General features: G+C 38.9%; 1 protein-coding gene across 1 annotated transcript; it reads left to right on the top strand.

Moving 5' to 3' along the window:
• Positions 1-13,489: 13,489 nt before the first annotated feature.
• On the top strand, positions 13,490-15,188 carry HTR1A (5-hydroxytryptamine receptor 1A). Its single transcript, XM_029218373.1, has one exon. It carries the CDS (start codon positions 13,901-13,903, stop codon positions 15,167-15,169), a length of 1,269 nt encoding a protein of 422 aa, XP_029074206.1. The 5' UTR covers positions 13,490-13,900; the 3' UTR covers positions 15,170-15,188.
• Positions 15,189-27,592: the final 12,404 nt, after the last annotated feature.

Raw genomic sequence — 27,592 nt, 5'->3', positions numbered from 1 at the left:
TTTGCTGCCCCAGGCTCTGCCCTGCTGGCTCAAAGGCTGAGATGATCAATACATTATTGCAATACGCCACCAATAAGACCTTTGAATGGCTGTCCCCTTTGTATTATTTGAGTCTCAACTTAAATGTCAATTCTTCAGAGCAGCTCACCTCACCAACACCACAAGTATAGACCACTTCAGCCATTCCACCATCCTTACTCAAGTTTATCTTACTCATAACATTATCAGCTCCTGCAATTATCTCATTTAGTTGTTTGTTTCTTCACCTGTTTATAGTTTGTTTCTACTAGTTTCACTATAAAGTGACTGAGTTCAGGAATACTTGTAGGTCCTATTAATCATTACGTACAAAAAGCCTAGAAAAAAAAGGTAAGTACTCAATAAACATAGCAGGTTGTTCGGAAAAGTGTGACTAGGCCTGGATATTTTCTATCCCTGGATGAGGCTTCACTTAGTGTGGCCAGGGAACATGCTTCACTCATGCTTAACATGAGCTAAGGCAAAGACAAAGACTCTATCTTTCTGGTTTTATAGTCTCAGTGGGTGGCGTACTGCCTGGCTCATAGCAGACATACAATATGTGCTTGTTGTGTGAACGAATGAAGAGATGAAGGAAGGAAGGAAGATAGAGGTAATTGAACACAAACTTCAATTTCTTTGGTCTGTTCCAAGTTTCGGAAATCTTCAACAGAAGCAGGTAGCAGTTAAGTTTGAAACCTGGATAATAATGTTAGGGGTCTTTTAACTGATGCAGTCAGGCTAATATGAGGCATCCATTATGTGATCTATGGCAACTAACTTAACTATGAAGACCCTCAGTTTCCTTTTCTGCAAACTGTTTAAGTTTGGGTTTGGTGAGTTCTGCAGTCCCTTACCATTTTGAAATCTGCTATATAAATCGACAGAAAGTCAGCAAGGGGATGTTGAGGAAGTAATCAGGCAGTTAATCCAGAGAGTAGCCAGGATCCTCCAAGGGAGACCAGAGACTGCTTTTTAAAAACATGATGGATGACTAAGAATGATCCAGGCAGCCCTCAAGGCATATTTTCAGGGCAGGGTTGGGCTTTCTACCTAGGATACTTATGTTGTCCTCTTTCTCTGCTCACCTACTGCTGAGCAGTACCTTCTCATCCGTTGGTGAACTTGAATAAATGAGCAACAACTGTTGCTAAGGTCAGGGAGCTGCAAGTAGGAAGTATTTCTCCAGGGTAGAAAATTCTATTTTCTCATTGTATTCAAGTGTTTTAGAAACAAACAAGCAAAAGGCCTTTCTAGGCCTCCATTTGTTTATTTGAAAAATTGAACAGGCTTAGGCTGTTGTGAAGATTAAATTAAACATTGCATGGAAAGGGCTAGTATAGAGTTAGGCGTATAGTAAACACTCAATCAAGTTGGCTACCACTGTTATTATATTATGCAAGTCATGAGCTAGAAGCCAAAATATTTAATCCCAAATACTTGCATTTGATTCCATTTCTTTCTACTGAAGATGGAGCAGTTGGCTATGAAGTCCAGAGGAAGAGATCCAGAACTGCACTTGATGGTACTCATCTTCTTCAATTAAAATGCCTCTGTATATTAATAAGCCCAGCTGTGTTTCCCAATTTGGAAAAGCTGCAAAATCCAAAAATAAACCAAAACAAAGAGATACTTAGTCTTGAGGCAAATTTCAATTTTAGGTTTCTTACAGAAAAAGACTGATATTATTGTGTTTGACATTAAAATTATATCAACACTACATTTAGTAACAGTCAGATACTAGGGCACACTCATCTGCTCATCTACGTCTCTCTAACAGCAGTAGATCTTTTGAACATTTATGTCTTTAGAGAATCATTGTTTTGTTTCTTTTTGTTTTGTTTCCCATTAAGTGATGGGTCTGGGATAAATACGTTCTCATTCACAATAAAAATTATTGAAAGATGTGCTGGTTGGCTCATGCTTAAAAAATGCTATTTATTTTTAGTTTTCAAGGTGGAATTGGAAACTAAGAATATAATAATTTTAGAAGATAGATATCATTCACTTTAAAAGTAAACACTGCTGGGCTTCCCTGGTGGCACAGTGGTTGAGAGTCTGCCTGCCGATGCAGGGGGCATGGGTTCGTGCCCCAGTCCGGGAAGATTCCACGTGCCGCGGAGAGGCTGGGCCCGTGAGCCATGGCCGTTGAGCCTGCGCGTCCGGAGCCTGTGCTCCGCAACAGGAGAGGCCAAAACAGTGAGAGGCCCACGTACCACAAAAATAAATAAATAAATAAATAAAAATAAACACTGCTAACAATGAGCTCTAAACAACTTTTCAAAATGTTATTTCTTGGATAATTTCAAGTAAGAAGTTACATTTGATAAAACATTAACAGCAATTTTTGACTAATTTTAGTTTAGTTTAAAGTTCTTTTCCATAGAATTTTTAAGTAATTGACTATAAACTCAAACACTGTGATTTAGTATAATTTCCCCATACTTATTTTACATTAAATAATTTATGTATGTTTATCTGTTAAAATACAAAATATAAAACATAAAAATTCTAGTTACTATTTATGCATAAGAATTTACACTTCTTTTCTTTTTGGAGGACAGGTATATTTCACATAAATGGAAAAGATGAAGAAAGCCCAAGATAGAAAATATTTTGGAAAGTTAATTTAAAATTTCATTTTACTAACATTGATTGAACACATAAGATATAAGGAACTCTGATAAGTTCTTTAGTTGCATTTTCTTATTTAATCCAAATGCAGCTTAATAAAGTAGAAAATTTTCTATCTTCTTTTGGTAAATCTTGCAGACTCTGTATTCAAAAATTTTTCCCACTGCAAAATACTAAAGGATGATAGATAAGTTACAATGAACAGGCAGAGCTGAGCTCTCAAGAAATTAAAGAGAATCTTCAGTATCCCAAAATGACAGGAACAAAAGCCAGAGTAATTATCTAGCACTGAAGTTATAGATACCTTAGAGACATTTGCTGATCAATGGTACCTAAATCCTGAAGTGTTAATGTCTCTTCAATGAAACAGAACAACTCCTAAGGCATATAAAAGATGGTGTGGTGGTGGGGGAGGAGGGGTGGGAATGGAAACAGCTACAGAAAGCTAGAATAGTCAAAGAGCTTCAGTAAAAACAATGTGTCTGCCTGGCTTGAATTCTACACAGGGATAAATGCTCCTCTGATAACACCTAGTCATAAATAATGCCCTCACATAGGATAATAAGTCTACTGTTGTATATAACAGAAGGAAACACAAATATTCCTGGGATAATGTCCATTGAACCAAGATTCTCAGAATTCCCATAAACAGAGATTGGTCAAATGAGCAAACATAAGCAAATATTGACTGTATAACAATAATCATATCTAATTAAGAAATCTTGATAAAACTAATTACTTCACAACTGTACCTTGGATAGGGATGATCTGAATTAAAGTGTTTAAAGGTACTTATACGTGCTTAGAGGTAGTGAAAAACATAAATAATACTTAAGTTGTTTATTCATGTTAAAATATTAAGGAAGGTCATGACTAGAATACAGAACTTTCTACAATAGAGGAAGAAAATTAATTTTGAAACTCAGTCAGCAGAATAGAAGGAATGGGTATAAGAGAAGCATAGATGAGATAGGATGTATATGAAAACATAAAATAGTCAGAGTAAAATTAAGACTAAACTCACCCACTAAAACACTAAGATTTTCAGAATTGGAAAGGAAAGAACTATAGTATTTTTACAAGGGACTCACTTAAAACTTTGAAGACACAGAAGAGATGAAAATTAATATATGGAATGAGATATACTACGCAAATACAGAAAAGAACTTATATAGACAAAATAGACTTTAAGGCAACAAAAAGTAAGGATAAGGAAGGTAACTAAGTCAGCAGGAATATATACTAATTGTAATTACGTATGTACCTATGATTATGTCCTGAAAGTATACAAAGCAAATATTGACGGAACTACAATCAGAAGTTGACAAATCTCCTGTCTTTGTGAGAGGTTACTCTATCCTATCCTATCTCCTTACTAATTTTTGTCTGCTTGATCTATCAAATTCTGATAAGGGTTGAAGTTGACAGATTAAGCAGACAAAAATTAGTAAGGATATAGAAGCTTTGAACAACACAATTAACAAGCTTGATCAAAAAGATATGAGTAGAACTATGCATATCATGATGAGATGACATGTCTTGCAAAATTTCTGATAATTGATCATGTACTAGGCAATAAAATCAATCTCAAATTTTAAAAGAATTGATGTATTTTACTTCACATTCTTTGACAACAATGAAATTAAGCTACAAACCACTAACAAAAGATTACTAAGAACATCTTTACTTAATTGGCATTTAGAAGAGTGCTTCCAAATTACACAATTTGGAAATCACTATGGAAAGTATAAAATAGAATTGACTAGAATAAATAAACACTGTTTTGACTGATTAAGAATAAAAGGGAAAAGACTCACACAAGTAATTAATAAGGATCAAAACAAGAGATTCACTGTAGATACAGGAAAGATAATTTAAACTACTTAGTAAAACTGGAAAAATTTAAAAGAAAACTATAACTTAACATTGATTCTAGAAGTATTAATTCTGAATTGTTATATAGCCACTAAATAAATGACATCAAGAATTAAAAACATACCTATCAAGGGGCTTCCCTGGTGGCGCAGTGGTTGAGAGTCCGCCTGCCGATGCAGGGGACACGGGTTTGTGCCCCCATCCGGGAGGATCCCACATGCCGCGGAGCGGCTGGACCCGTGAGCCCTGGCCGCTGAGCCTGCGCATCCGGAGCCTGTGCTCCGCAACGGATGAGGCCGCAACAGTGAGAGGCCCGCGTACCGCAAAAAATCCCAAAAAACAAAACAAAACCTATCAAGAGAAACCAAGTCCAAATGTCTTACAGGTAAGTTTTACCAAATAGTCAAAAAACAGATAATTGAGGTCTTATAAAAGCTATCCCAGAGAATAGTAAAATGAGGGAATACTCCACACTTCATTTTTATAAGGTTGGTATAAATTTTGGTACTGATGTCAGAGTAGGACAGTATAAGAAAGGAAACTTATAGACAAATCTCACTCAAGGATTTAGATGCAAAACCTAAAACAAAGTATTAGTAACACAGTATTAGTAACTTAATTCTAAAACCAAGTGTAAGAAAGGAATAGAATAGGAAATATAACTTCTTTAAACTAAGCATCCCTTTCAGAAATATACTATGTGGCGTAGCATTAGAAGTATTCTCTCTAATACATGAATGAGATGAGTATACCCTCTATTCCTGCATCTCTGACATATTAAACTGCAGTTCTAGCCAGTTCATTAGGAAACAAAAAGGTAATTAAGTGCAAAAAGCTTAGAAAGTTTTGTTGTAGTATTTGCAGATAATTTAGTTGTCAACATAGAAAAGCAAAGAAAATCTACAGATTATTAAAATTAATCAAGTACACAGAAGTAAACCCAATCAAATAACTTAATCACATTCTTATATACCTAAAAAAATTGAAAATATAATTTAAAAATATACCATCCACATTAGCTACCATGTATAAAAACACAACTACAATAACAACAAAATAAGGTACCTAGGGTAAAAAAATCTACCACAAGCTGTTCATGTTGTTAATGGAGAAAATTAAAACCTTTATCGATAGGAAAGGAAGAACTAAATAAATGAAAAGTTACATCATATTCCTAGATAAAAAGATCCAATAACATAAAGATGTCTGTTCTTTTGAAACTATCACATAATTTCAATACAATTCCAATAAAATTCCACAATTTTAAGTATACATATGGGGGTGGGATGGAAAAGTTGATTCAAAATTAATATGTAACAGTAAAAGGCCAAGTACTGCCAAGAAACTCTAAGAAAGAATAAAGTAAAGAGGATGATCTAGCACATATCAAATTTATTGTAAAACTTAAGACACTGTATTTTTGGAACAGAAATAGATAAACAGATCAATGGAAGAGAATAGAGAACCCAAAAGTAAACTCACCAGTATATGAAAACAAGATGTATGACAGAAGAGACTGTATATCAGGGGGAGAACGGATGGACTATTAAATGAATAGTACTAGGTAATTTTTTCATTCTTACAGTAAAAGTTAACCTGCATTCCTACCTCACACAATACACTCAAAAGCCAAATTTAGGGTGAATTCACCAACTAAATATGAAATTCAAAAAAATGTTGGCTGGTATCTTTATAACCTCAAAGTAGACAAAGATTTCTTACACAAGACAGAAAATGCATAGAACAAAGAAATATTCATTTACATTAAACTGAAAAATGTAAATTCATCAAAAGACACTTTTAAAAAGTGAGGCAAAGATTGAAAGAAAATATTTCCAATAATACAAATGGTAAAAGATGAATAACCCTAATAGATAATGGACTTTAAAAATTAGTAAGTTTAAAAAAATCCCAAAGAACCCAGTTTAAAAGTAAGCAAATATAAGATCAAATAACTCACAGTGAAGAAACTTGAAACAACACTCAACCTTGATGAAGCAATGGGAACTTACACATTTTTAGTGATTGTGTTAGTTTCCTTAGGACACCATAACAAAGTACCACAACCTGGGTGGCTTAAAGCAACAGAAATGTATTGTCTCGGAATTCTGGAAGCTAAACATCTGAAATGAAATTGTTGGCCTGATACAAACTCTCTGACAGCTCTGGGGGAGATTCCATTGTTTGTCTAAGCTTCTGGTGATTGCCAACAGTCCTTGGCATTACTTGGATTATGGCAGCATAACTCCAATTTCTGTCTCTGTCTTCAGATGGTGCTCTTCCCTGTGTGTCTGTCCAAATTTCCCTCAGTTTATAAGAACATTAGTCATTTGATCTGGGCCCACCCTAATCCTTTATGATATCTTTTTAACTTAATTACATCTGCAAAGATCTTATTTCCAAATAAGGTCACAGTCATAGACACTGAGTCCTTTATCCTTTTGGGTGACACAATTCAACCTACAAAAGTGGTTTTGAGCTTTTATACAACCAGTTTGGAGAAGAATTAGGCTATATCTACTGAAATTGAATCTGGGCATATCAAAGGATCCAATAATTCCACTTCTGGATGCTTAGATCCTTGCTACTCTAAGTATGGTCTATGAATCAGTAATATCAGTGTCACCTGGGAACTTGGCAGACATGCAGAGTCTTAGGCTTCACTCCATACCTACGGTGTCAAAATCTGCATTTTAAACAAGATCCCCATATACTTTGTTTGAAAAGCACTACACTGTAATCCAGTTTACTCTAAATTACATGGATTAAAAAAAAAGTGATATACACATTAATGCTCACAGCAGTATTATTTATAAAAGCAAGCGTTTGGAAAAGACTTAAACATTCACTAATCGGAGAATGGATAAATAATTTGTGGCTTTATTCATAAAATATAAATCTACAATGTAGTGAAAATAAATGAACTAGAGGTGCTTGTATCAATGCAGATGAATTTCACAAAGATAATGTTGAGCAAAAAAAGGAAGTTGCAGAAGAATACATAGAGAATGATACCATTTGTATATTGCTTAGTGACATGTACATATGGTGTACAAGTATAAAGTCATTCATGAGAATGATAAACACTAAATTCAAGAGTAAAGAGAACTTTATGGAATCATACTCTTCTTTTTCATAAATTTTTCTTAAGTATATAGGTATTTATTATTTATACTATATCATTCTTTATATTTTTGGTAACTCATATAATGTAAAAAATGGAAAAAATTAAGAAAAAATTCAAGGCTAGTAAATGGCAGCCATAGGTATTTGAATCCAGAACTGTGGCCCTGAGCCACTACTCCCAACTAACAAACTACTGTTTCAACAGGCCAGATGGCACAGTTATAGACTCATATTTTGTAACCACAATTGTTGTTTTTATATAAGTAGCATGTTTTAAAACAAGATTAAAATAATGTATTGGGTATTGGTTTTACCTTTATAACAAAAAATGTTATTTGTCAAAACAAAGTAAAATGCGGGTATTTACCCCAATTATTGTTAGATTAAATGCAGTAATTAAATCTTGTTTCAAATAGGTATTAAACTGAATTTAATTTCCAACTATCCTTAGACTAACAGGAAATACTGAGCTAATATTCCAAACACTTTTCTCATTTCAGCTATGCTCTGATCCTTTCACAAATGAACCATGAAAATATTGTCAGAAAGACAGCAGTGTAGAGGAAGTGTGCTCAGGAAAGCACATTTATTAACATCTGTCACTCTAATCTGATGATTTCCTATAACAAAAATACTGCCTTTTGGGTTTTGCTGTACTTTAACATTTTGTTGGGGTCTATAAATTTCAATTATTGATTTATATTTTTGAACAAATGGTTGAGCTCCCAGAGAAGAGCAGACTCCTTTTCCTCAGTGATTATTGAACTTTTGTTGACATATTCATCACCACGCTCAACAACAGTTTTTTTTTTTCCTCACTGCATGGCTTTTGGGATTTTAGTTCACCCACCAGGGATTGAACCTGGGCCCTTGGCAGTGAAAGAGCAGAGTCCTAAACACTGGAGCACCAGGGAATTCCCAATAACTTCTGATTTAAGTCAAGAAGTTCCAGAATGCAGAGGCCACATCTTTCTTCACTTGTCTCATACTCAGAATTTTCTAAAGAATTGAAAGCTAACCAAATAATTTAAAGAATAGGGAGAATGTCACATCTGAAACAGAGTAGGGGACAGACCCTGCCATGTCCCTTGCCTCTTGTTTGTAGAAACGCTTTAGTGCCTTAGGCCTTCCCAAGTTCCAGTGACCAGATTTAATCACAGAAGTGAGAAAATGCAGAAACAAAGGAAAACAGTCAAGCAACATAAAATAATAATCCTTTAGCCATAAAACAAAGTCAAGGACATTTAGCTCCTCTGTAAGGGCTACAGATAATATCCTGGGCCATATCCTTGAGTCGTTTTGCAGATACTAAAATCCCCACCAGGTGGGAGAAGTTAACTACTGACCACCAGCACATAGACCCCAGACCGGTTAGAACCAGAAGGTTGATGATCTTGACTCCAGAAATACCATCCAGTTACCTCACCACCAACCAATCAGAAGAATGTCTACCAACTGATCAGGGACCCTGCAAACCTCTCCCTCACACTGTCTTTAAAAACCCTTCCCTGAAAGCCATTGGGGAGTTTGGGTTGTTTGAGCAGGATGTGCTGGGTCTCCTTGCTCAGCCCCATGTTGGACACCTTGCAATAAATGCTCTATTTTCCTTCACCACAACCTGGTATCAGTAGATTGTATTTGCTGCATGTAGGGGGGTAGCAGACCCAAGTTTAGTTTGGTAACACATCCCTGTGCAAATTGTTTTCAAATAAATCCTCACCTGAAAGGGCCTTAATTTTTTTTTCAAGCACTTGCTCTTTCACTAGGCCTACCTAATTCTCATTCTCTGCACTTCTCATCAGTAGAGAGAGAATTAATATTATTACTTTGCATCACTATTACTACTATTATTGCTTGACCTTTACTGCGTGTTTTTTATTTTATGGGCCAGCAAAGTGTATTAAATCACTTAATCTTCACAAGTCTATTTTACACCCATTTTACTATTGAGGAAACAAGAGGGTTAATTAATTTGCCCAAGGTCACACACCTAGTGAATACGAGTTACTGTGGGGGTTTTTTTCACTCTCTACATGCTGTGTTTTCAACATGTGTGTTAAATGAACCAAATCAACCTTACAGTTCCAGGAGCAGAGACTGAGGCATCTATCATTTGTGTTTTGCCATTGAAAATTTAGTGTGGTTCTGGGTCTCAGAGAAGTGTCTGTCATGTAGAAATAGCAGCTAAGTAACAATACCATCTGAGGAAGGTGGATGGTGAGAATTAGATACACAAAAAAACTGCTCAGTTTTAAAGGAGAATTTTTTCTCTTGCATTTTGGTTGCATTTCTTATTAAGGACCAGTTAATTCTTGCTGATAATCAGAAGACCACACTTCCTAAATTATCTAAGCAAAAATTTCTCCTTGAAGTATTTTTTTTTTCCCTAACAAATTCCAGTAGAAAATTCACAGTTCTGGAAAATCTACAATTGCCTTGTTGCTTTAGTATTTGAAGATTGGGGTGAATAAAATTCAGAATCGTTTTAATTTTAAAAAATCTAACCTAGTTTTAATTACTCAAAAATATAAAACCTTTTTAAAATAGGAGTTTTAAAAAATTACTTCTGTAATCTCTTAAGCAAAATTTCAATTCTTTATTATGTAGGTTATTTCCTCATTAATACAAAAATCAGCCATAAGTTGGGATTATGGATGAACATATCAATTATTGAGAAGACCCAAACATTACTGAGCTTTCAGCAATGATAAGACAGTCAGGTGCACAGCAAAACTTCAGCCTAACATCTTTTTAATCGTATGTCCCTGGTCAAAGAACTACATTGAAATGCTTGGCTTGTATCAAATTTCCTGTAAAGATGTTAAAAATCTTTATCTCCCATAACCTATTTTAGAGAAATTTCACATGATGGATGATGCATCATACCCCAGATCCATAACTGACAAGTTTATACTTGCATCTAATAAATTCAAACAAGAAATAAAAGCGGAATGACTGGAAGCTTTGTTTTCAAATGATGTCATCAGTAATATTCACTTTAAGGTTAGTTTTTCTTTAGGATAATTTCAGAGGCCTTGAAGAACAAGAGCCTAACTATCCAGGATCTTCAGTTTGCACCATTTTCTTCTGGCATATCCAGGATTCTGTATCGTTAAGGGTTAAACATAGAAGAACTGGCAAAGTGTGAACATGAAGAAATGTAACATCATTGTGCTTTTAATATATATCACAATATTATTAGTTTAATAAAAAGTTTTACATGTTTATCTATTCACTTGAAGATTGTAGAACCATAGTGCTGCATATCATTTTATACTTCTATTCGTAAGAGTGCCTATACATTCTTATTGAAATGAAATGTTTGAAATATTATGTACATTATTTCTAAGAAAAACATGAGCTACTTGAGAGGTTTTTTCAACTTGAATAAAAAAAAAAGCAGTGTCATAGAATATTAAAGCAGAATAGCAAATGCCAGTCTTATAAATATTAACACTAGATTTACAGCATTTTAGCTTTCTGAAAAAGGAAAAATAAACTTGTCAGTTATTAAACAATTTGGGTTTAATAATAATGAATGCACAGTTGCTGACTGACATATTTACTGATTTACCCTATGTTTATATGTGCTAAATTTGACAAAATTCATATTCAAGTTTGAACTTGACATGTAAATATTTTTTAAAATTCAAATTTCTTTTACACTTTGTTTATGTTATCATCTATATTTCCAAAGTTTTATCTTTGGAGAATCCAGACTTTAATTATTTTCCTATTAAAATTTTTGGAACTGCAACTGTATTTTAACAGTTACTTAGCTCTGTATTTGTGAGGAGATTTTAAAGGGAGAATGAGTACCTTCACAAATTTTTTAAAGATTTCTTCAGAGTCTGTAGCCAGTATCAACATGTATACTTATCTCTTTCTTTTCAATGCCATGAATCATTATAAATGTCAGGTTCATTGTTGTAGCATGCTGAAATGATTGAGTGGGAACTGTGTCCAGCACTGTGTTGTAAAACAATTGATCTCCAAACACATTGTTCTACAGCGTGCATCGGCCCAACTAGATTTTCTTTGACGCTTCCGTGACTGCTCTTTTGTTTGGTTTTGGAGAATTTAAAGCTCAAATTTGAACACAATATTAAGACTATCTGCAGTGAATCTGTGCCTGTTATCTAGAGTCATCTACTTTTGGGATTGCATTCTGTATTTTTCCTTTACTTCAGTCATGTAATCAGAATGTATAAGTGAAGTTTGTTATATGCTATTCTAGTGGATTAGAAATCCCATTCTTTATCTAGGTGCAAATGGGATTAAATTTGGTTTTCTTGGTAAAGGAAAACCTTAGAACCAACCCATAGCAGTCTCTTTATCTTCTATGTTAAGTCATCCCCATTGGGAAAATCCAATATTGTTTTATCCCCCATTGGTGAATGTGTGAAAATGTATGAGTTCCAAAGTTCAGCCTTTGTTAGCACAAAAGCAACACAAGTGAAGATGTTTGCCTAGGTCTATTAAAATTGTATTTCTAGATAGAACTTGTGAATGACAAATGCTGCAGGCTTTCATAAAGAGCTAGAAAATATAGACTTGATATAGAGGATAAAGAGCAAAAGATGACAGTAAAAGACATTTTTGAAGAAAAGAGGAGAAAAAATATAAAACTCAAAGTTACTTTTCTTTTAATAACCGTCGTTTTCTTTCTTGAAGTTGTGGGATTTCTTCAATACCTGCTTATTTTCTGCAAGACAAGGGTTTATAGATGGCGCTCTAAAGCAATTGCCGGAAGGTGGCGACATAGCCCTCATTGCCTAGAGCTGTCCCAGGTGCTGAACCCAGTTTCGGAGCCCACGAGAAACTCTGCTGCCAGCGACCAAGGATTCCACCAAGTTCTCCCTAGAGGCCTGCAAACTCTGGTTAGAAAAGCAAAAGGCCATAAAAATGCCCGGCCTCATTTATAACACAAAGACAAAAAAATTCCCTTCCCTAAATTTACTTGCTGCGGAGCTGTGGGAAATGGCAATGTTCACTGAAATTTAAAACGCAATGGAGATGGAAAGGCAGGTGTGTGTGTGTGTGTGTGTGTGTGTGTGTGTGTGTGTAGAATGCATACCGAATTGATTATTTTCTTCACTTTGAGATGCAGCTGTTTACCTGTCCTTTGACCGGTTCTTTATAATTACTTTCTCCCCCAATTCCTCAAGGTTAAAAAAAGGCAGAGGCAATATCCTCCCCAAAGGAGACAAGCTGGACTGTGCGATGATAAACGGGGGTGATTTTTAAAAAGCTAAGACACATTCCCTTTTCTTTCCATGAATTAGTAATAATTTACAGACTGACACAGGACTGTCCACCTCCCCACTCAGGCTCCGTGTGTCTCCTTTTCTCATTTCCTATTGCCACTCTGTGATGCTGACTCTACTTAAGAATTTGACAGAAATATGAAGCAATTAACGTGGTTAGATTTGTTTACCCTCGAGTTTGGCCGGGTGGGAGGCGGAGTTATTTGTTGTAATGTTGGTCTGACCGGCGGATCGGGTGTGTGTAAGCTAGTTCTGAGTCAAAAAGGGATTTGAACGCAAAGAGGCTGAGCTAGAGGGAGAGGAGGGCGGGGAACCAGGGGAAAGAGGCACTCAGGGTTGGGGAAGTGTCGGGAGGGGAGGGTTAGCGTAGGAGAGAGGTAGACTGGCTGTCGGAGCAACACCGGGGAGATAAAGGGAAGTGAGAAGGGAGAGGGAGACTGAAAGGGAAAACTAGTGGGAGAAAGGGAAAGAGAGAGGGGGCTTAAGGGAATGAGAAGAGAGTAGAGGAGGGAGTGGGAGAGAGGGAGGGAGAGAAGCAAGGAGAGGAGGGTTACAGAGTGACTGTGGAGGACGGTGTTTCTCTATGCCAGATACTTCTAAAATTGGAGATTCTTTTCTGGTGGGGAGACTCCGGGTCTGGCAGCCAGTTAGGCAGTGGCAAAATAAAATGGACAGCGAGAGACAAACGTTCCAGCCACCTTTCCGCCGCCCGGAGATCCCGGAGCTGTTATCCAGCCAATTTGTTTCCCAGCTGGAGTCTCTGAGCGCGCTGGACTACGAGAGCCCAGGGAGCGCCTAGAAGCTAGTTGCTCCTCGGAGATGCCTTCGCCTGAGCAGTAAGAACTTCCTGCTTGAGTCCCTGCATCCCCTACCCCGTTGAAACTCCCCAGGAAAGAGGGGCGGAAGACCCCAGGGGGAGGGGCGAGGGGTATCCTGGCGCAGCTCTTTCTCCCCTCCCCTCCCCTGCCGGGCGCGCAGGCATGGATGTGCTCAGCCCCTTACAGGGCAACAACACCACGTCGTCCCAGGGTCCCTTCGGGACACGCGCCAACGCTACTGGCATCTCCGACGTGACCTTCAGCTACCAAGTGATCACCTCTCTGCTGCTGGGCACGCTCATCTTCTGCGCGGTGCTGGGCAATGCGTGCGTGGTGGCCGCCATAGCCTTGGAGCGCTCCCTGCAGAACGTGGCGAACTATCTTATAGGCTCGCTGGCTGTCACAGACCTCATGGTGTCGGTGCTGGTGCTGCCCATGGCCGCGTTGTACCAGGTGCTCAACAAGTGGACTCTGGGACAGGTCACCTGTGACCTGTTCATCGCCCTCGACGTGCTGTGCTGCACCTCGTCCATCCTGCACCTGTGCGCTATCGCGCTGGACAGGTACTGGGCCATCACAGACCCCATCGACTACGTGAACAAGAGGACGCCCCGGCGCGCAGCTGCACTCATCTCGCTCACCTGGCTCATTGGCTTCCTCATCTCCATCCCGCCCATGCTGGGCTGGCGTACCCCGTCAGACCGCTCGGACCCCGACGCGTGCACCATCAGCAAGGACCATGGCTACACTATTTACTCCACCTTTGGCGCTTTCTACATCCCGCTGCTGCTCATGCTGGTTCTCTACGGGCGCATCTTCCGAGCCGCGCGATTCCGCATCCGCAAGACAGTCAAGAAGGAGGAGAAGAAGGTAGCCAACAACCGCCTTGGGGCGTCGCCAGCCCCGCAGCCCAGAAAGAGCGTAAATGGTGAGCCGGGTAGCAAAGACTGGAGGCAGGGCATGGAGAACAAGGCAACAGGGGCTCCGTGCGCCAATGGAGCCGTGAGGCAGGGCGACGAAGGAGCCGCCCTGGAAGTGATCGAAGTGCACCGGGTGGGCAACTCCAAAGAGCACCTGCCGCTGCCCAGCGAGGCCCGTGCTGTCCCCTGCGTCCCCGCCTCCTTCGAGAAGAAAAATGAGCGCAACGCCGAGGCCAAGCGTAAGATGGCCCTGGCCCGCGAGAGGAAGACGGTGAAGACGCTGGGCATCATCATGGGCACCTTCATCCTCTGCTGGTTGCCCTTCTTCATCGTGGCCCTGGTCCTGCCCTTCTGCGAAAGCAGCTGCCACATGCCCACCCTGTTGGGCGCCATAATCAACTGGCTGGGCTACTCCAACTCTCTGCTCAACCCTGTCATTTACGCCTACTTCAACAAGGACTTCCAAAACGCATTTAAGAAGATCATAAAGTGCAAGTTCTGCCGCCGATGATGATGCAGGCGTAGCTGGCGCGTAGGCCCACTCCACCCAGCCCTCTGGAATCAAAACCTTTGCTACTTTTCCTCTAACATTCACATCCGCTCCGCGCGCTGCTTCCAGACCCCCTCCCCCTCCTCCAGCCCTCTATTCCCAGCGGGGCAGGAGGGAGCCCCGTGCAAAGAGGCTACAGCCGCGGGGCAAGAGAGTCTGGGAAAAACCTAGAGTCTGTGAGAGGCGACCTTGGCTCAAACTTTGGTCTGGGAATCACTTTTGATTCCAGCAATTGCCTCCTCCCTCTTCTGCCCCCAAATCTTCGCGGCGGAAGTTTAAGCCTTACCCGTTCAAGGCAAAAAATCCACACAGAAGAAGAAAGTGTACACCCAGCCGCTGCGCCCACTAAAGGCTCCCACCTGATCGCCTCACTGCTACAACTTGAACTTAAGGTTCAGGACTTTGCTTCATTCCCCAGCAACCCCATCCCCGCCCGCCTTCTTGCCCTAGAAACGTTCACTGTTTTTGCGGTCTCATCCTTTATTTCCTTTTCCATCTTCCCTTTTTGCCCTCGCGAGTCCCTATGCACTAAATTGCTAGTCGGGAAATCTGGGAGCGTCTGCTTTTCCCGGTGCCTAAGGTGTCCCCGGGAATCTCCGCCTCCTGGTGCAGACTCCCAGAGTAACTCTCCCGGGAACAGCCCCATGCTTTGTTTTTTTGGATTCAAAACAAGTGGCTGGAAGTTGTCTCTTAGAGTGGACCTGTAAGTACAAGGCTAGACCAGTGGGGCAGAGCGAGGTAGAACGAATTTACCCTTGCCTGCCTTGGTGTCAGCACTCACCAAGGAAGCTGACAGTCATTGGGAAGGGAGAGCGGACTTCTGTTATTACAGGTTGCTGGCGAGTCTGAACTGGCTGGCATCGCCACTTACCTACTGTGGGAGGCGCCCGCCGACCACGCTGAGCGCGCTGGGGCAAGGGGGGGGTGGGGCGTGCCACGTGCCGGGAATCCCCGAGCCTTCCGCCCTCTCTCAGGTCTGGCGTGCGCTCAGCGCGCACTGAAAACTAATCCCGACTGGAGACTGGAGCCATCCCTCCGCCTACGCCCCAGGACCAGCTGAAGAGAGGGTAAACAACACTTAAGGTTTGCGGAAGCCGGCGCTTCTAGGTCCAAGCCAAGCTCTAGAGACCAGAAAGACCAGCAAGTCCCACGGGGTGGCGTTTTCCAGGTGGACCCGAGCTCTAGCTGGCACTCCCCTTGGAAACTGAAAGAGCAAGTTTATCCAAAAGAAGCAGATTCTTTTCCTCCTAATTCCACCCCTCACCCTTTTCGGATAGGGAGATAGGTCTGTTTAGCGCATCCTAACACTGCACAGGATTTGTTCTGCAGGACGTCCAGGACACTTAGTTAACCACGACTTTGGTTCCCAAAAGGGAAATTTGGGCTTTCAATAGAATGGGCCCCCGATCTGTGACCGCACAGGCGCTTACCTTAAATAATGAGGCCCTAAAGAACTAACTAGGCGTGCTCTCTCTGCGGAGTCCCGGAGACTCTTGTACATTTGCTCCTTGGCCTGACTGCCCTGCAACACAGGTTTGCCAGGAAACCGGCCTCTTGCCATTTGAATATGTGGAGTACTGCAAGCTTTCTTCCCCTTAAAAGTATTCTTTCAGCCTTGCCCCTCCTGCTGAAAAACTGGTTATCTTTACTGTCCCCAGAAGGGAAGTTTTTCGGTGCTCCATTTGAATGTAAATTTCCATCCATGTGACAGGGGTCAAGAGGTTTGTTATAGTTAAATTCGTTTTCCAATAATTGCACAACATTATTGATTCTTACTCCCCTCTCCCTTCATGTGTACCTTTTGAATGATTGCTTGGGCTGTTTTGAGAGCCATGTTGCAAAAGTTGCCAATGAAAAAGTTCACTTGTGTTAAAGTTAAGGTGAAAAGACAGCTCTATCACTTGTAGCCATTTTATTGTTTGCCAAACTGAACAAAGCTCCATTTGGTATCTTTTTCTCGGACCTAAACTGAGAGTAAGCATCGTCTCCCATTAATATAGAGAAAGTATAAGAACTATGGGAACTTAGTGGATGGTTTGTCTATGCATATGTAATGCTTGAAAGGGACTATGGTGGATAAAATGAGGGAGACTTCTCCAGTCCATCAGTTATTTATTCGAAAATTCATTTTCTTTTTTGCTCACAATAATTTAAGTAGAGCCATATGAAAAAACAAACTTTGCTGTATATCTTTCTAAATTTTAAGAACAAATTCTACATATAAAATAATTCAAGTCTGAAATTTGCTCATCCAAATTATGCCTTGGTCAGCATTTGAAGTCTTGAGACTTCTATTTATTTGTGTCTTTTACAGAACTATGGCAATGGCTTTTGGGCATTTGTTCTTCCTGCTTTGGAGGATTTACACAAGAATGGGGAAGGAGCATCCAACTGGAGTATATAATTGCCAAAGCAATAGAGAAATTTGAGGAATAAGTGCAAAAGAGCTACATAGCACTAAAGAACCCCTGATGCTTTTTTTTCCTTTTAAAGTATTGCATTAAGGTAAAGTATATATGCATTAAAATTGACCTTTACTCTTCCCTGTGACAATAGAGGACTTTAATAATTGTAATGCTACAATAAACTGATATCAGTAACACATGCATCTTTATTTTAATCAGAATCACTGTCTACTTGTATTTATTTGTATAATTTTAAAGCTGAAGTTAAAAAATACAGTTATCAGGAGAAGATCCTGCTATATACATCAGGGATCTGTCACTTAGAGAAACAAATTTAGTTTTAGTACAGAAACTCATCATAGATGAGTGAGTTCTGTTTTAAAAATTCCTGTCTCTGGAATTAGAAGGTAACATTTCATCTTTTAGCCGTGAGACCATGCATTTTCCCTGACACCTACTAGTGAAGATTTAGGCATCTGTCTAATTAATATGGACAGGGTAGGTGACTTATAGAAGAGAAATGCAGCCTCTAGTATAAGAACCAGGGGCTCATGCTTCCTTTTTAAAGCAGTGGACGGTGATGAACCACCTTCTCTGTCTTCCCCCCAATGTCCAGCTGGAAGAAAATAGCCTCCCTGGCTTCAAATGAAGTAACACATTGTTTTGGGGTTTGTCACTCATTAAAAGTGGAAGGGCAACTTCCTTTCTGGCTGGGTCTCATTTGATAGTGGGGTTTTATATGTAATATCTTTTACTATATTAAAATTAATTCAAATGCTCTCTTTTTCCATACTGGAATCATCAGTAAGGCCTTTTGTTTCCCATGTTATGTTTGTTAATTTCACTGTTTTCTGGTGTCAGAATGAGGGCTGCAGAGCAGGGTAAACCCTAGTAAGCCTCAAGGGGAAAACAAAGGTCAGAGCTATTATGGCCACAGAAGAGGGCACTCTGAAGCTGTGTGAAGCCTAATTTAGGCTATGTATGTACATACATATTCTCCCAATAATGAAAAGGTAAGACAGGAATTGAGGGTTTTTCATTTGAAAAGTGTTACATAAACACATCCCTGACCTTGAGTAAAATGATGCATTTGGCACATTTGTCTTCTAGATTCTGGATATTTCCCTTCTTGGCCTCTGCTCTCTGCCCTGGTGTCTCTTCCTCCAAGGAGACAGTGGCTTTTTGTTTTCTACAGGGCTTCTGAACCTTTATCAACACTCCAATTAGGAGAGAGAGAATTTTTATCAGTTACTTCCAGTGTGACTAACAAGCCCAGATAACCAATTAGCAGCTATCACATGTCAGGCTCTATTGGATAATGTTGAAATATGGGACTATAAAGTAATATAAGCTGCTGTTGGCACATTGAAGGAGTTTCAACCTACTTGGGTATTCAAGAATAAATTACTATGGTTAAGTAAACACTCACAGCAGAATATATGTATCATCTAAACAGGACAAATCACAGGAATTTGGCTCTATAAGGATTCAGAGGACAAGATCACTGTGGGCTGGGCGTGGGTAGGGAAGATTAGGTAGGGAAAGCTGTGTGGAGCATCCAGGATTAACCTCTGAATACATGAGGAGTGATATAAAAGGCCAGACATTCTTCATGAGGTGCCAAAGACAGCCTGATTCCCTCTTTCTGTCAAGTGGGGGACCTGGGATGAAATTTTAACCTGTATTCCTACATGTATCAGTCTGGGTTGATTATGAAGGTGGTAATGCTAGAGAAAGATGCAGGCTCAAAACTTCCCATGTGTTATAACAACATAAAGGGTCTGGGAATAGAGAGAGAAGATGAGTCTAGAACCAAAGGAATGGGGATTAAGGTAACTAGATAGAGGAAGAATGTTCTGAGCAGAGTAAGGGGCAGAGCATAGGAATAAGGAGAAACTCATTAAACCATTAAACAGTGACAACAGGGTGACCGGGGTAGGTACAACAATTCACATTTATGTAATGTTTGTGATTTTGCCCAGTGATTTTCACAAATAATATGCGATTTAAATTTGAAATAGCAGATCCTTCTGGAAATACTAATTAGACCATTTTAGCCAAAGCAGAAGATTCACACAGTAATTGGTACATACATAAAAATGTGCTAGAGATCATATATGGAAGCATTATAATACCAGGTTAAAAACAAGAACTATAGTTTTAGTTAGTGGGGAACCACTAATAATGAAAGCAGAAGTGTATTGTTTGCAGGTAATTTCAATGGTGCATGTGTGAAACAATAAATGCCTGAATGTGGGATGCTGGTAAGACTGACAAATACATCAGAGAGAGAACTGGCAAGAGTTGGTGCCTGGATGTGAAGAGAAAGGGAGCTAAAAATGCCAGTGCGGTTTTGAGCCAAGGAGATTTGGGCAAACGACAGAAACGGGAAAGTCCAGAGTTGCTTCTCCTATGGGTCTTTGTTTTTTCAGCTTTATCTATAAATATGAAAAGGCTTTGTTCTCTGCTAAAAGAATTCCCAGCCCAGATGGAAGGGATCTGCTGATAAAGGTAGTGATACACATGGCACAGCATTTGAACAATCTGTCATTTGGGTGATTATGTGAAGAATACCACCTCATAGAGCAATGGTCAGATCAATTCCCTGATTACTGATGTGTTTTTTAAAAGTAGAATGTGTGCTTTGTTTTTGGAGGAGCACAATTCCAAGGGACTACAGCAGCCTTTCAAGGAGAGTACCCCAAACACACCATGTTAGGCAGTGTGCCAAGAATGATACTTGAAGCCCAGAAGACTGGGTCTGTCCAGCTGACCAAGTGAAGAGCAAAGCAATACAGTTTGCTCTTCAAGTCCACTTAACAAGAACCACAGCAGACTTGTTTGATCCTTAAACTAGATATCACTAGAAAATCTAGATCCATGAGGCTAAAATATCCAGTGAATTCCATTTTCCAAATCACTTTGCTCATGTGGCAATGGCAAGGATGGGGAAATAAGTTGGGTCCACAGACAATTCCATATCCAGCCCTAACTCAGGTATATCCAAGCTGCCTGTCTATAACCATGCAGAATTGCTCAGCCTTTCAGAAAGTTCGCCAGGCCAGAATTTCAAGGAGCTGTCTTACACTGGCGAGTGGTCCTTCTGTTGTGTCTCAGCTGGTTTCATCTTTGAAGAAAGAAAAGGAAGTAGGTTGGCTGGGAAGAGAAGGAAGGGGGAAAGGAAAGAGGAGACAGTAGGATTCACCTATCTTGTTACTTGGCTGGCTGGCTGTGGAGACTGATGAGAAAGTGTTTTGAAACTTCTCCAAAGTAGTTGGAGGAGAAGCATTCTATGAAATATGGTGTGCTTCATGGTCTCTGGTAGCAATCAGTCTGACTTTGCAAGAACTAAAAAGAGAGAAATCAAACTTTGAAAGCTGGTTTTAATTTTAAAAGAACAGTAGAAACAGGATTCTAATTGCAAATATTCACAATGTAGTGTCTTGAAAGCATATACTATATTGTAAAGATTTGCAACAGTGAAGGGGTGATTTATGGAACAGCCTCTTGTTCAGGAGTGGTAGGCAGGTGATTCATTCATTCATTCATTTAACTAATATTTCTGGAGCACCTATGGGCTAGGCACTGTTCTAGGAGCTTGGGATACAGCAAAATGAAAATCAGATGAAGTCTCTCTGGTAGATCGTTTACAAAAATGGCCACAGTTATTCCCCTCCACGTGTCCACCTTTTTTTCAACGCGGTGTTCAGTTTCTCCCATCAAGTTATGCAGGCTTTCTCACTGCTTAAATCTGAGCTGGCCTCGTGACTTTCTCTGACCAATAAAACGGGTCAGAATTAATGTGATTACGATCCATGTACAGAACTCATTAGGCCTTGCACTCTTCACATGCTCCCACAGAACTCTGCCCAAGCACCATGTGAACAAGCCTGTGCTCCCTTCTTGGAGACTGAGAGGTCACCTGGAGCAGAGAGTAGCCGTGGTGGACCAGACAGATCTCAACTAACTCAGCAGCTGACTGCAGATACAAGAATGAGCACAACTGACCTCAGAGAAACCTCCCAGCTTCATTCATTCCAAATTGTCAAGGCACACACTTGTGGACTAAATAGATGGTTGTTATTTTAAGGCACTAAATTTGGGGAGTAATTTGTCATAGTGAAAAGCTAACTAATACGGTCACAGACCTGAAGAAGTTTACGTTCTAGAGGAGGAGAGAGAATGAACAACAAAACCACATGTATATGTAATATATCAGATGGTGATCAGTATTATGGGGAAAAACAAAAAAGCCCCACAAAACCTAGAGTAAGAGAGTGCCAAGGTGGAGAGAAAGGTTCTTGCTATTTATTTTGTACGGTGTTCAGGGAAGGGCTTACTGATAAGATTATATTTCAATGGTTGCTTTGAAAGAGTTATTGAAGGCGTGAGGTTTTAGCTTGGTAGGAAATGAGCGCTCGAACAAGTAAATCTTAAATCTTAGACAATTTACTGTGAAAACTACAAAGGGTATATTTCCAACAGGTGATGCTAGGAAATGGCAGATTTGGGGATTTGTGTTCTCAAATTCTAGGATTCTCCCAGGTCCTGACAGCAGACTAATTTAGGTTGAAAGTTTGATTATTCAACCTGTTCAGGATAAGGACCAGCAAGGTCATGGGAAGCACTGAAGTGGATCTTATCAAGCCTCATACAGTCCTCTAGCCCCAGAATTTTGGCATGTACCCTACATGGTGAAGAAAACATGTCTTCGACACACCAAGTTACCTGAGTTTAACTTCCTACTATACTACCGCTTGCTTCTTGCTATGTTGTATAGTTTTATTTTGAAAACCGTTCTATTGGAATAAAATTCACATCTTTGCATTCACACATTTAAAGTTTACAATTTGAAGGTTTTCAGTACATTCACAGAGGTGTGCAGCCATCAGCACAATTCATTTTAGCACATTTTCATCACTCTTCCCCCAAATAAACTCTGTATCCACCAGCAGATGCTCCCTATTTCACACTAAACCCTGAGCCCTAGGCAACAACTAATCTACTTTCTATCTTTATGAATTTGCCTATTCTGGGCATTTCATACAAATGCAATCATATAATGTGTGGCTTCTTTTACTCAGCATGATGTTGTAAAGATCCATCCATGTTGTAGTATGTATCAATGTTTTATTTCTTTTTATTGCCAAATAATATTCCATTTCATGGACATACTACATTTTATTTATCTATTCATCCATTAATGAACATGTGGGTTGTTTCTATTTTCTGGCTATTACGAATAATGCTGCTATGAACATTCATGTACAAATTTCTGTGTGGGCATGTTTTCATAATATTGTGTATAAACCTAGGAATGGAACTGCTGGATAATATGATAACTCCATGTCTTACATTTTGAGGAACTTCCAAAATATTTTCCAAAGTAACTGCATTGTTTTACACTCCACCAACAATGTAAAAGGGTCTCTTCCCATTTCTCCTTTCCAATACTTGTTATATTATCTGTCTTATTGGTGATAGCCATCCTAGTTGGTCGGAATTTGCATCTCGTGGTTTTGATTTGCATTTCACTTATAACTAAAGATGCTGAACATCTTTTCATGTGCGTATTGGTCATTTGTATATCTTATCCAGAGAGATATCTATTCAAAGTCTTTTCTCATTTTTAAACTTAGATGGTCTTTTTATCCTGAGTAGTAAGGACTGTTTATATTTTCTGGATACTAAACTCTTTTTGGATATATGATTTGCAAATATTTTCTTCAATTCTATTGCCTTTACTCTTTCTTTTTAAAGAATGATCCAAATTTTATTTTATTTTATTTTTATTCTTTTATTTTTTTAGGTCCTGGAACCAACTCTGCCATTTATTTATTTATTTTAAATTTTTATTGGGGCATAGTTGATTTACAATGTTGTGTTAGTTTCAGGTGTACAGCAAAGTGAACCAGTTATACATATACATATATCCACTCTTTTTTAGATTCTTTTCCCATATAGGTCATTACAGAGTATTGAGTAGAGCTCCCTGTGCTATATTGTAGGTCCTTAGTAGTTATCTATTTTATTTATAGTAGTATATCAATCCCAATCTTCCAATTTATCCCTCCCCCCACTTACCCCCTGGTAACCATAAGTTTATTTTCTATATCTGTAACTCTATTTCTGTTTTGTAGATAAGTTCATTTGTGCCCTTTTTTTAGATTTCACATATAAGCGATATCATATGATATTTATCTTTCTCTGTCTGACTTATTTCAGTCAGTATGACAATCTCTAGGTCCATCCATGTTGCTACAAATGGCATAATTTCATTCTTTTTATGTCTGAGTAATATCCCATTTTATATATGTACCACATCTTCTTTATCCATTCCTCTGCTGATGGACATTTATGTTGCTTCCATGTCCTAGCTATTGTAAGCAGTACTGCAATGAACATTGGGGTGCATGCATCTTTTTGAATTATGTTTTTCTCCAGGTATATGCCAGGAGTGGGATTGCTGGATCAAATGGTAGCTCTATTTTTATTTTTTTAAAGAACCTCCATACTGTTCGCCATAGTGGCTGTACCAGTTTACATTCCCACCAACAGTGGAGGAAGGCTCCCTTTTCTCCACACCCTCTCCAGCGTTTATCGTTTGTAGATATTTTGATGATGGCCATTATGACCGGTGTGAAGTGATACCTCATTGTAGTTTTGATTTGCATTTCTCTAATAATTAGTGATGTTGAGCATCTTTTCATGTGCTTTTTTTGGCCCTCTGTATACACTTTCTTTATGTTATCATTTGCAACAAAAACATTTTTAATTTTGATGAAGTCCAGTATATCTATTTTTTCTTTTGTTGCCTCTGAGAAATTTGCAAAGATTTACTCCTGTGTTTTCTTCTAAGGGTTTTATAATTTTAGCTTGCATATTTAGATAGTTAATCCATTTCCAGTTAACTGCTGTGTATGGTGTAAACAAGGGGCTCAACTTCAGATTTTTGCACTTCCAGTACCATTTGTTGAAAAAAATAACTGTTTTTCCTCATTGAATTATTTTTAGTGCCCTTGTTGAAGATCAATTGAACATGAATGTAAGGGATTATTTCTGGACTCTCAATTTTATTCCACTGATCTATATGTCTATCCTTATGTCAGTATCATAAGTCTTGATTACTGTAACTATGTAGTAAGTTTTGAAATAAAAGAATGAGTCCTTCAACTTTGTTCTCTTTTTCCAAGATTGTTTCAACTATTCTGGGTCCATTGATTTTCCATATGAATTCTAAGAGCTGCTTGTCAATTTCAGAAAGAACAGTAACTGAGATTTTAATAGGGATTGCATTGGATCTGTCGATCAACTTGAGAAGTATCATCATCATCTAAACAATATTAAATCATCTGATTCATAAACATGGAAAGGCTTTCCATTTATATGTCTGTTTTAGTTAATTTTAATAATGTTTCATAGTTTTTACAGTGTAAATTTTGTTTATATTTTGTTAAATTCGTTCCTAGGCATTTTCTTTTTTTCAATGCTATTATAAATATAATTGCTTTCTATAGTTTATTTTTAAATTGTTCATTGCTAGTGTATAGACACACAGTAGATCTTTGTATATTGATCTTTTATTCTTCAGTCTTGTTAACCTACTTTATTCTAATAGTCTTTTAGTGAATTTCTTAGGATTTTCCATATACAACATCATGCCATCTGCAAATAAAGATAGTTTTACTTCTTTTTCTTTTCTCATCTGGATGCCTTATTTCATTTTCTTGCCCAATTCCCTGGCTGGAAACTTCAGTACAAGGTTGCATGAAAATGGTGAGACCAGATATCCTGTCTTTTTTCCAATCTTATAGGGAAAGCATTCAGACTTTTATCATTAAGTATGATGTTTACTATGGATTTTTTCATAGTTGCACTTTACTGGGTTGAGGAAATTTCCTTATTTTCCTGCTTTTTTGAGTGTCTTCATCATGAAAGTTTGTTGGATTTTATCAAATGCTTTCTCTGGGTCAATTGAGATGATCATGTGCTATTTTTGCTTTCTTCTACTGATATGGTATATTACATTAATTTATTTTCAGATGTGAAACCAACCTTACATTCTTGGGATAAATCCCACTTAGTCATGGTGTATAATTCTTTTCCTATGGTGCCGGATTTGGTTTGCTAGTATTTTTTGAAGGTTTTAGTATCTATATTCATAAGAGATATCAGTCTATAACTTTCTGTCTTTGTTATAGCTTCATCTGATTTTGATATTAGGATAATACTGGCCTGTCCATCATTTTTTAATAATGACTAGACATGTGTGCATATCACAATGCAATTGTGTAATGATGACCTGTTTATGGACATGCACAGGCAGTTCAAGGTTTAGGAGGGCTTGACCATGCATTAGGGTGTTAGAAAGGCCCTAATGCATTCAGTTCCCATAAAGAATCTGGGTGGGTATCCACAATTCTAGAAACAACCTTAATAATAATTAATGTCATTGACATTAGTGTTAATACTTTCTCTTTGGTTAAAACAACATCTTATTCTGGATTAATAATGTATTAGATGCTGATTGTGTTCACCAATATCCAAGACCTTTTCTTCCTGGGCACACTACTAGACTACATTTTCTAACCTCCTTTCTTATGAGGCTGGTGTTAGGCTAATATAATATGTACAGAATTGATATCATTCCTTTGAAGGATGGCCTGTAAAAACCTCCAGAGTGATCTTCTTTTCCCATTTGGAAGCTAAATAGAGAGGATTCCTTGTACCTAGAGGAGGATGGAACCACAGGTATAAGGAGCCTGGATCTCCAATTCTTTATGTAGGCCAGAATCTTCTCCACTTCACAGCCTACCATCCAGCCTTTGACTGTGATATGAACAGAAATGAAACCTGAGTTTAAATTAATTAAACTGAGATTTTTAGGGTTGTTTGTACAGCAGTTAGTCTATCCTGATCAATATAAAAAATCTATAAGTAATACACTGGGTGAAAAATGTACAGTGTCCTGTCAGGGACACTGTCAGGGAGGTTGCTCTAGATAACTGAAGTGACTACCAACTTCTTTCCATTCTGGTCAAGGTACAGACCTGCTGGGAAGGAATGGACATAGGTCAAGATGACAAACCTTCAGTGCATGTTCTGAATAGTACTGGGTATCCAAGAGGAAGACTAGTGCCCATCACTGGTGCCTTAGTTCAGAGATTTAGTTTTGCTCTGGCTTTAGTTTTATGGAGTGCATTTACAGTAAGGCCCCTGAGCCACATCTTTGGCTACTCCTTGGGACTTTGGGAAAATTATGAAGTAGGCAAACTGATTTTCAATGCCTTTTCTTTTTTTTTTTTTTTAATACTGGAGTGTGTTTAGTCTACTTTTTGGGGTTTTTGTTATAAATTTATTTATTTATTTTTGGCTGTGTTGGGTCTTCATTGCTGCACGCAGGCTTTCTCTAGTTGGGGTGAGTGGGGGCTACTCTTCGTTGCGGTGTGTGGGCTTCTCATTGCGGTGGCCTCTCTTGTTGCCAAGCACGGGCTCTAGACACGCGGGCTTCAGTAGTTGTGGCACGTGGGCTCTAGAGCTCAGGCTCAGTAGCTGTGACGCATGGTCTTAATTGCTCTGCGGCATGTGGGATCTTCCCAGACCAGGTCTCAAACCCGTGTTCCCTGCATTGGCAGGCAGATTCTTAACCACTGTGCCACCAGGGAAGCCCTCAATGCCTTTTCTTTTATTTCAGGCATCCTTTTCTTCCATTATGCTTTCCCCATTAGTCTCTCAAAACTTGCACTACCTGTCTTCCTTCTGAAGTCTCCTACTTGCCATTTTTATCCTCATTTTCTCAATTTTGGATCATGCCAAAGGTGGTGGAGGAGCAGGCCAGCCCAGAAGAAAAAGAAAATTGACTAAGTTGATTAGCAAGGATAGCGTACAGTGACAACTTTTCTTTTATCATTTGGACAACTGAGAGGGGGGCATTCCATATTCTTTAACAGAGATACTGCTAATCATAATGACATTATGC

Source organism: Monodon monoceros, unplaced genomic scaffold (genome assembly GCF_005190385.1).
Source record: "Monodon monoceros isolate NGI ecotype Baffin Bay Population unplaced genomic scaffold, NGI_Narwhal_1 Super_Scaffold_12, whole genome shotgun sequence".
Taxonomy (NCBI): Eukaryota; Metazoa; Chordata; class Mammalia; order Artiodactyla; family Monodontidae; genus Monodon; species Monodon monoceros.
This window is presented reverse-complemented; position numbering and strand designations above follow the sequence as displayed.

What these genes read in the sequence shown, in the direction of transcription:
- HTR1A (XM_029218373.1), top strand. Translation starts at nt 13,901, where the DNA reads ATGGATGTGCTCAGCCCCTTACAGGGCAACAACACCACGTCGTCCCAG.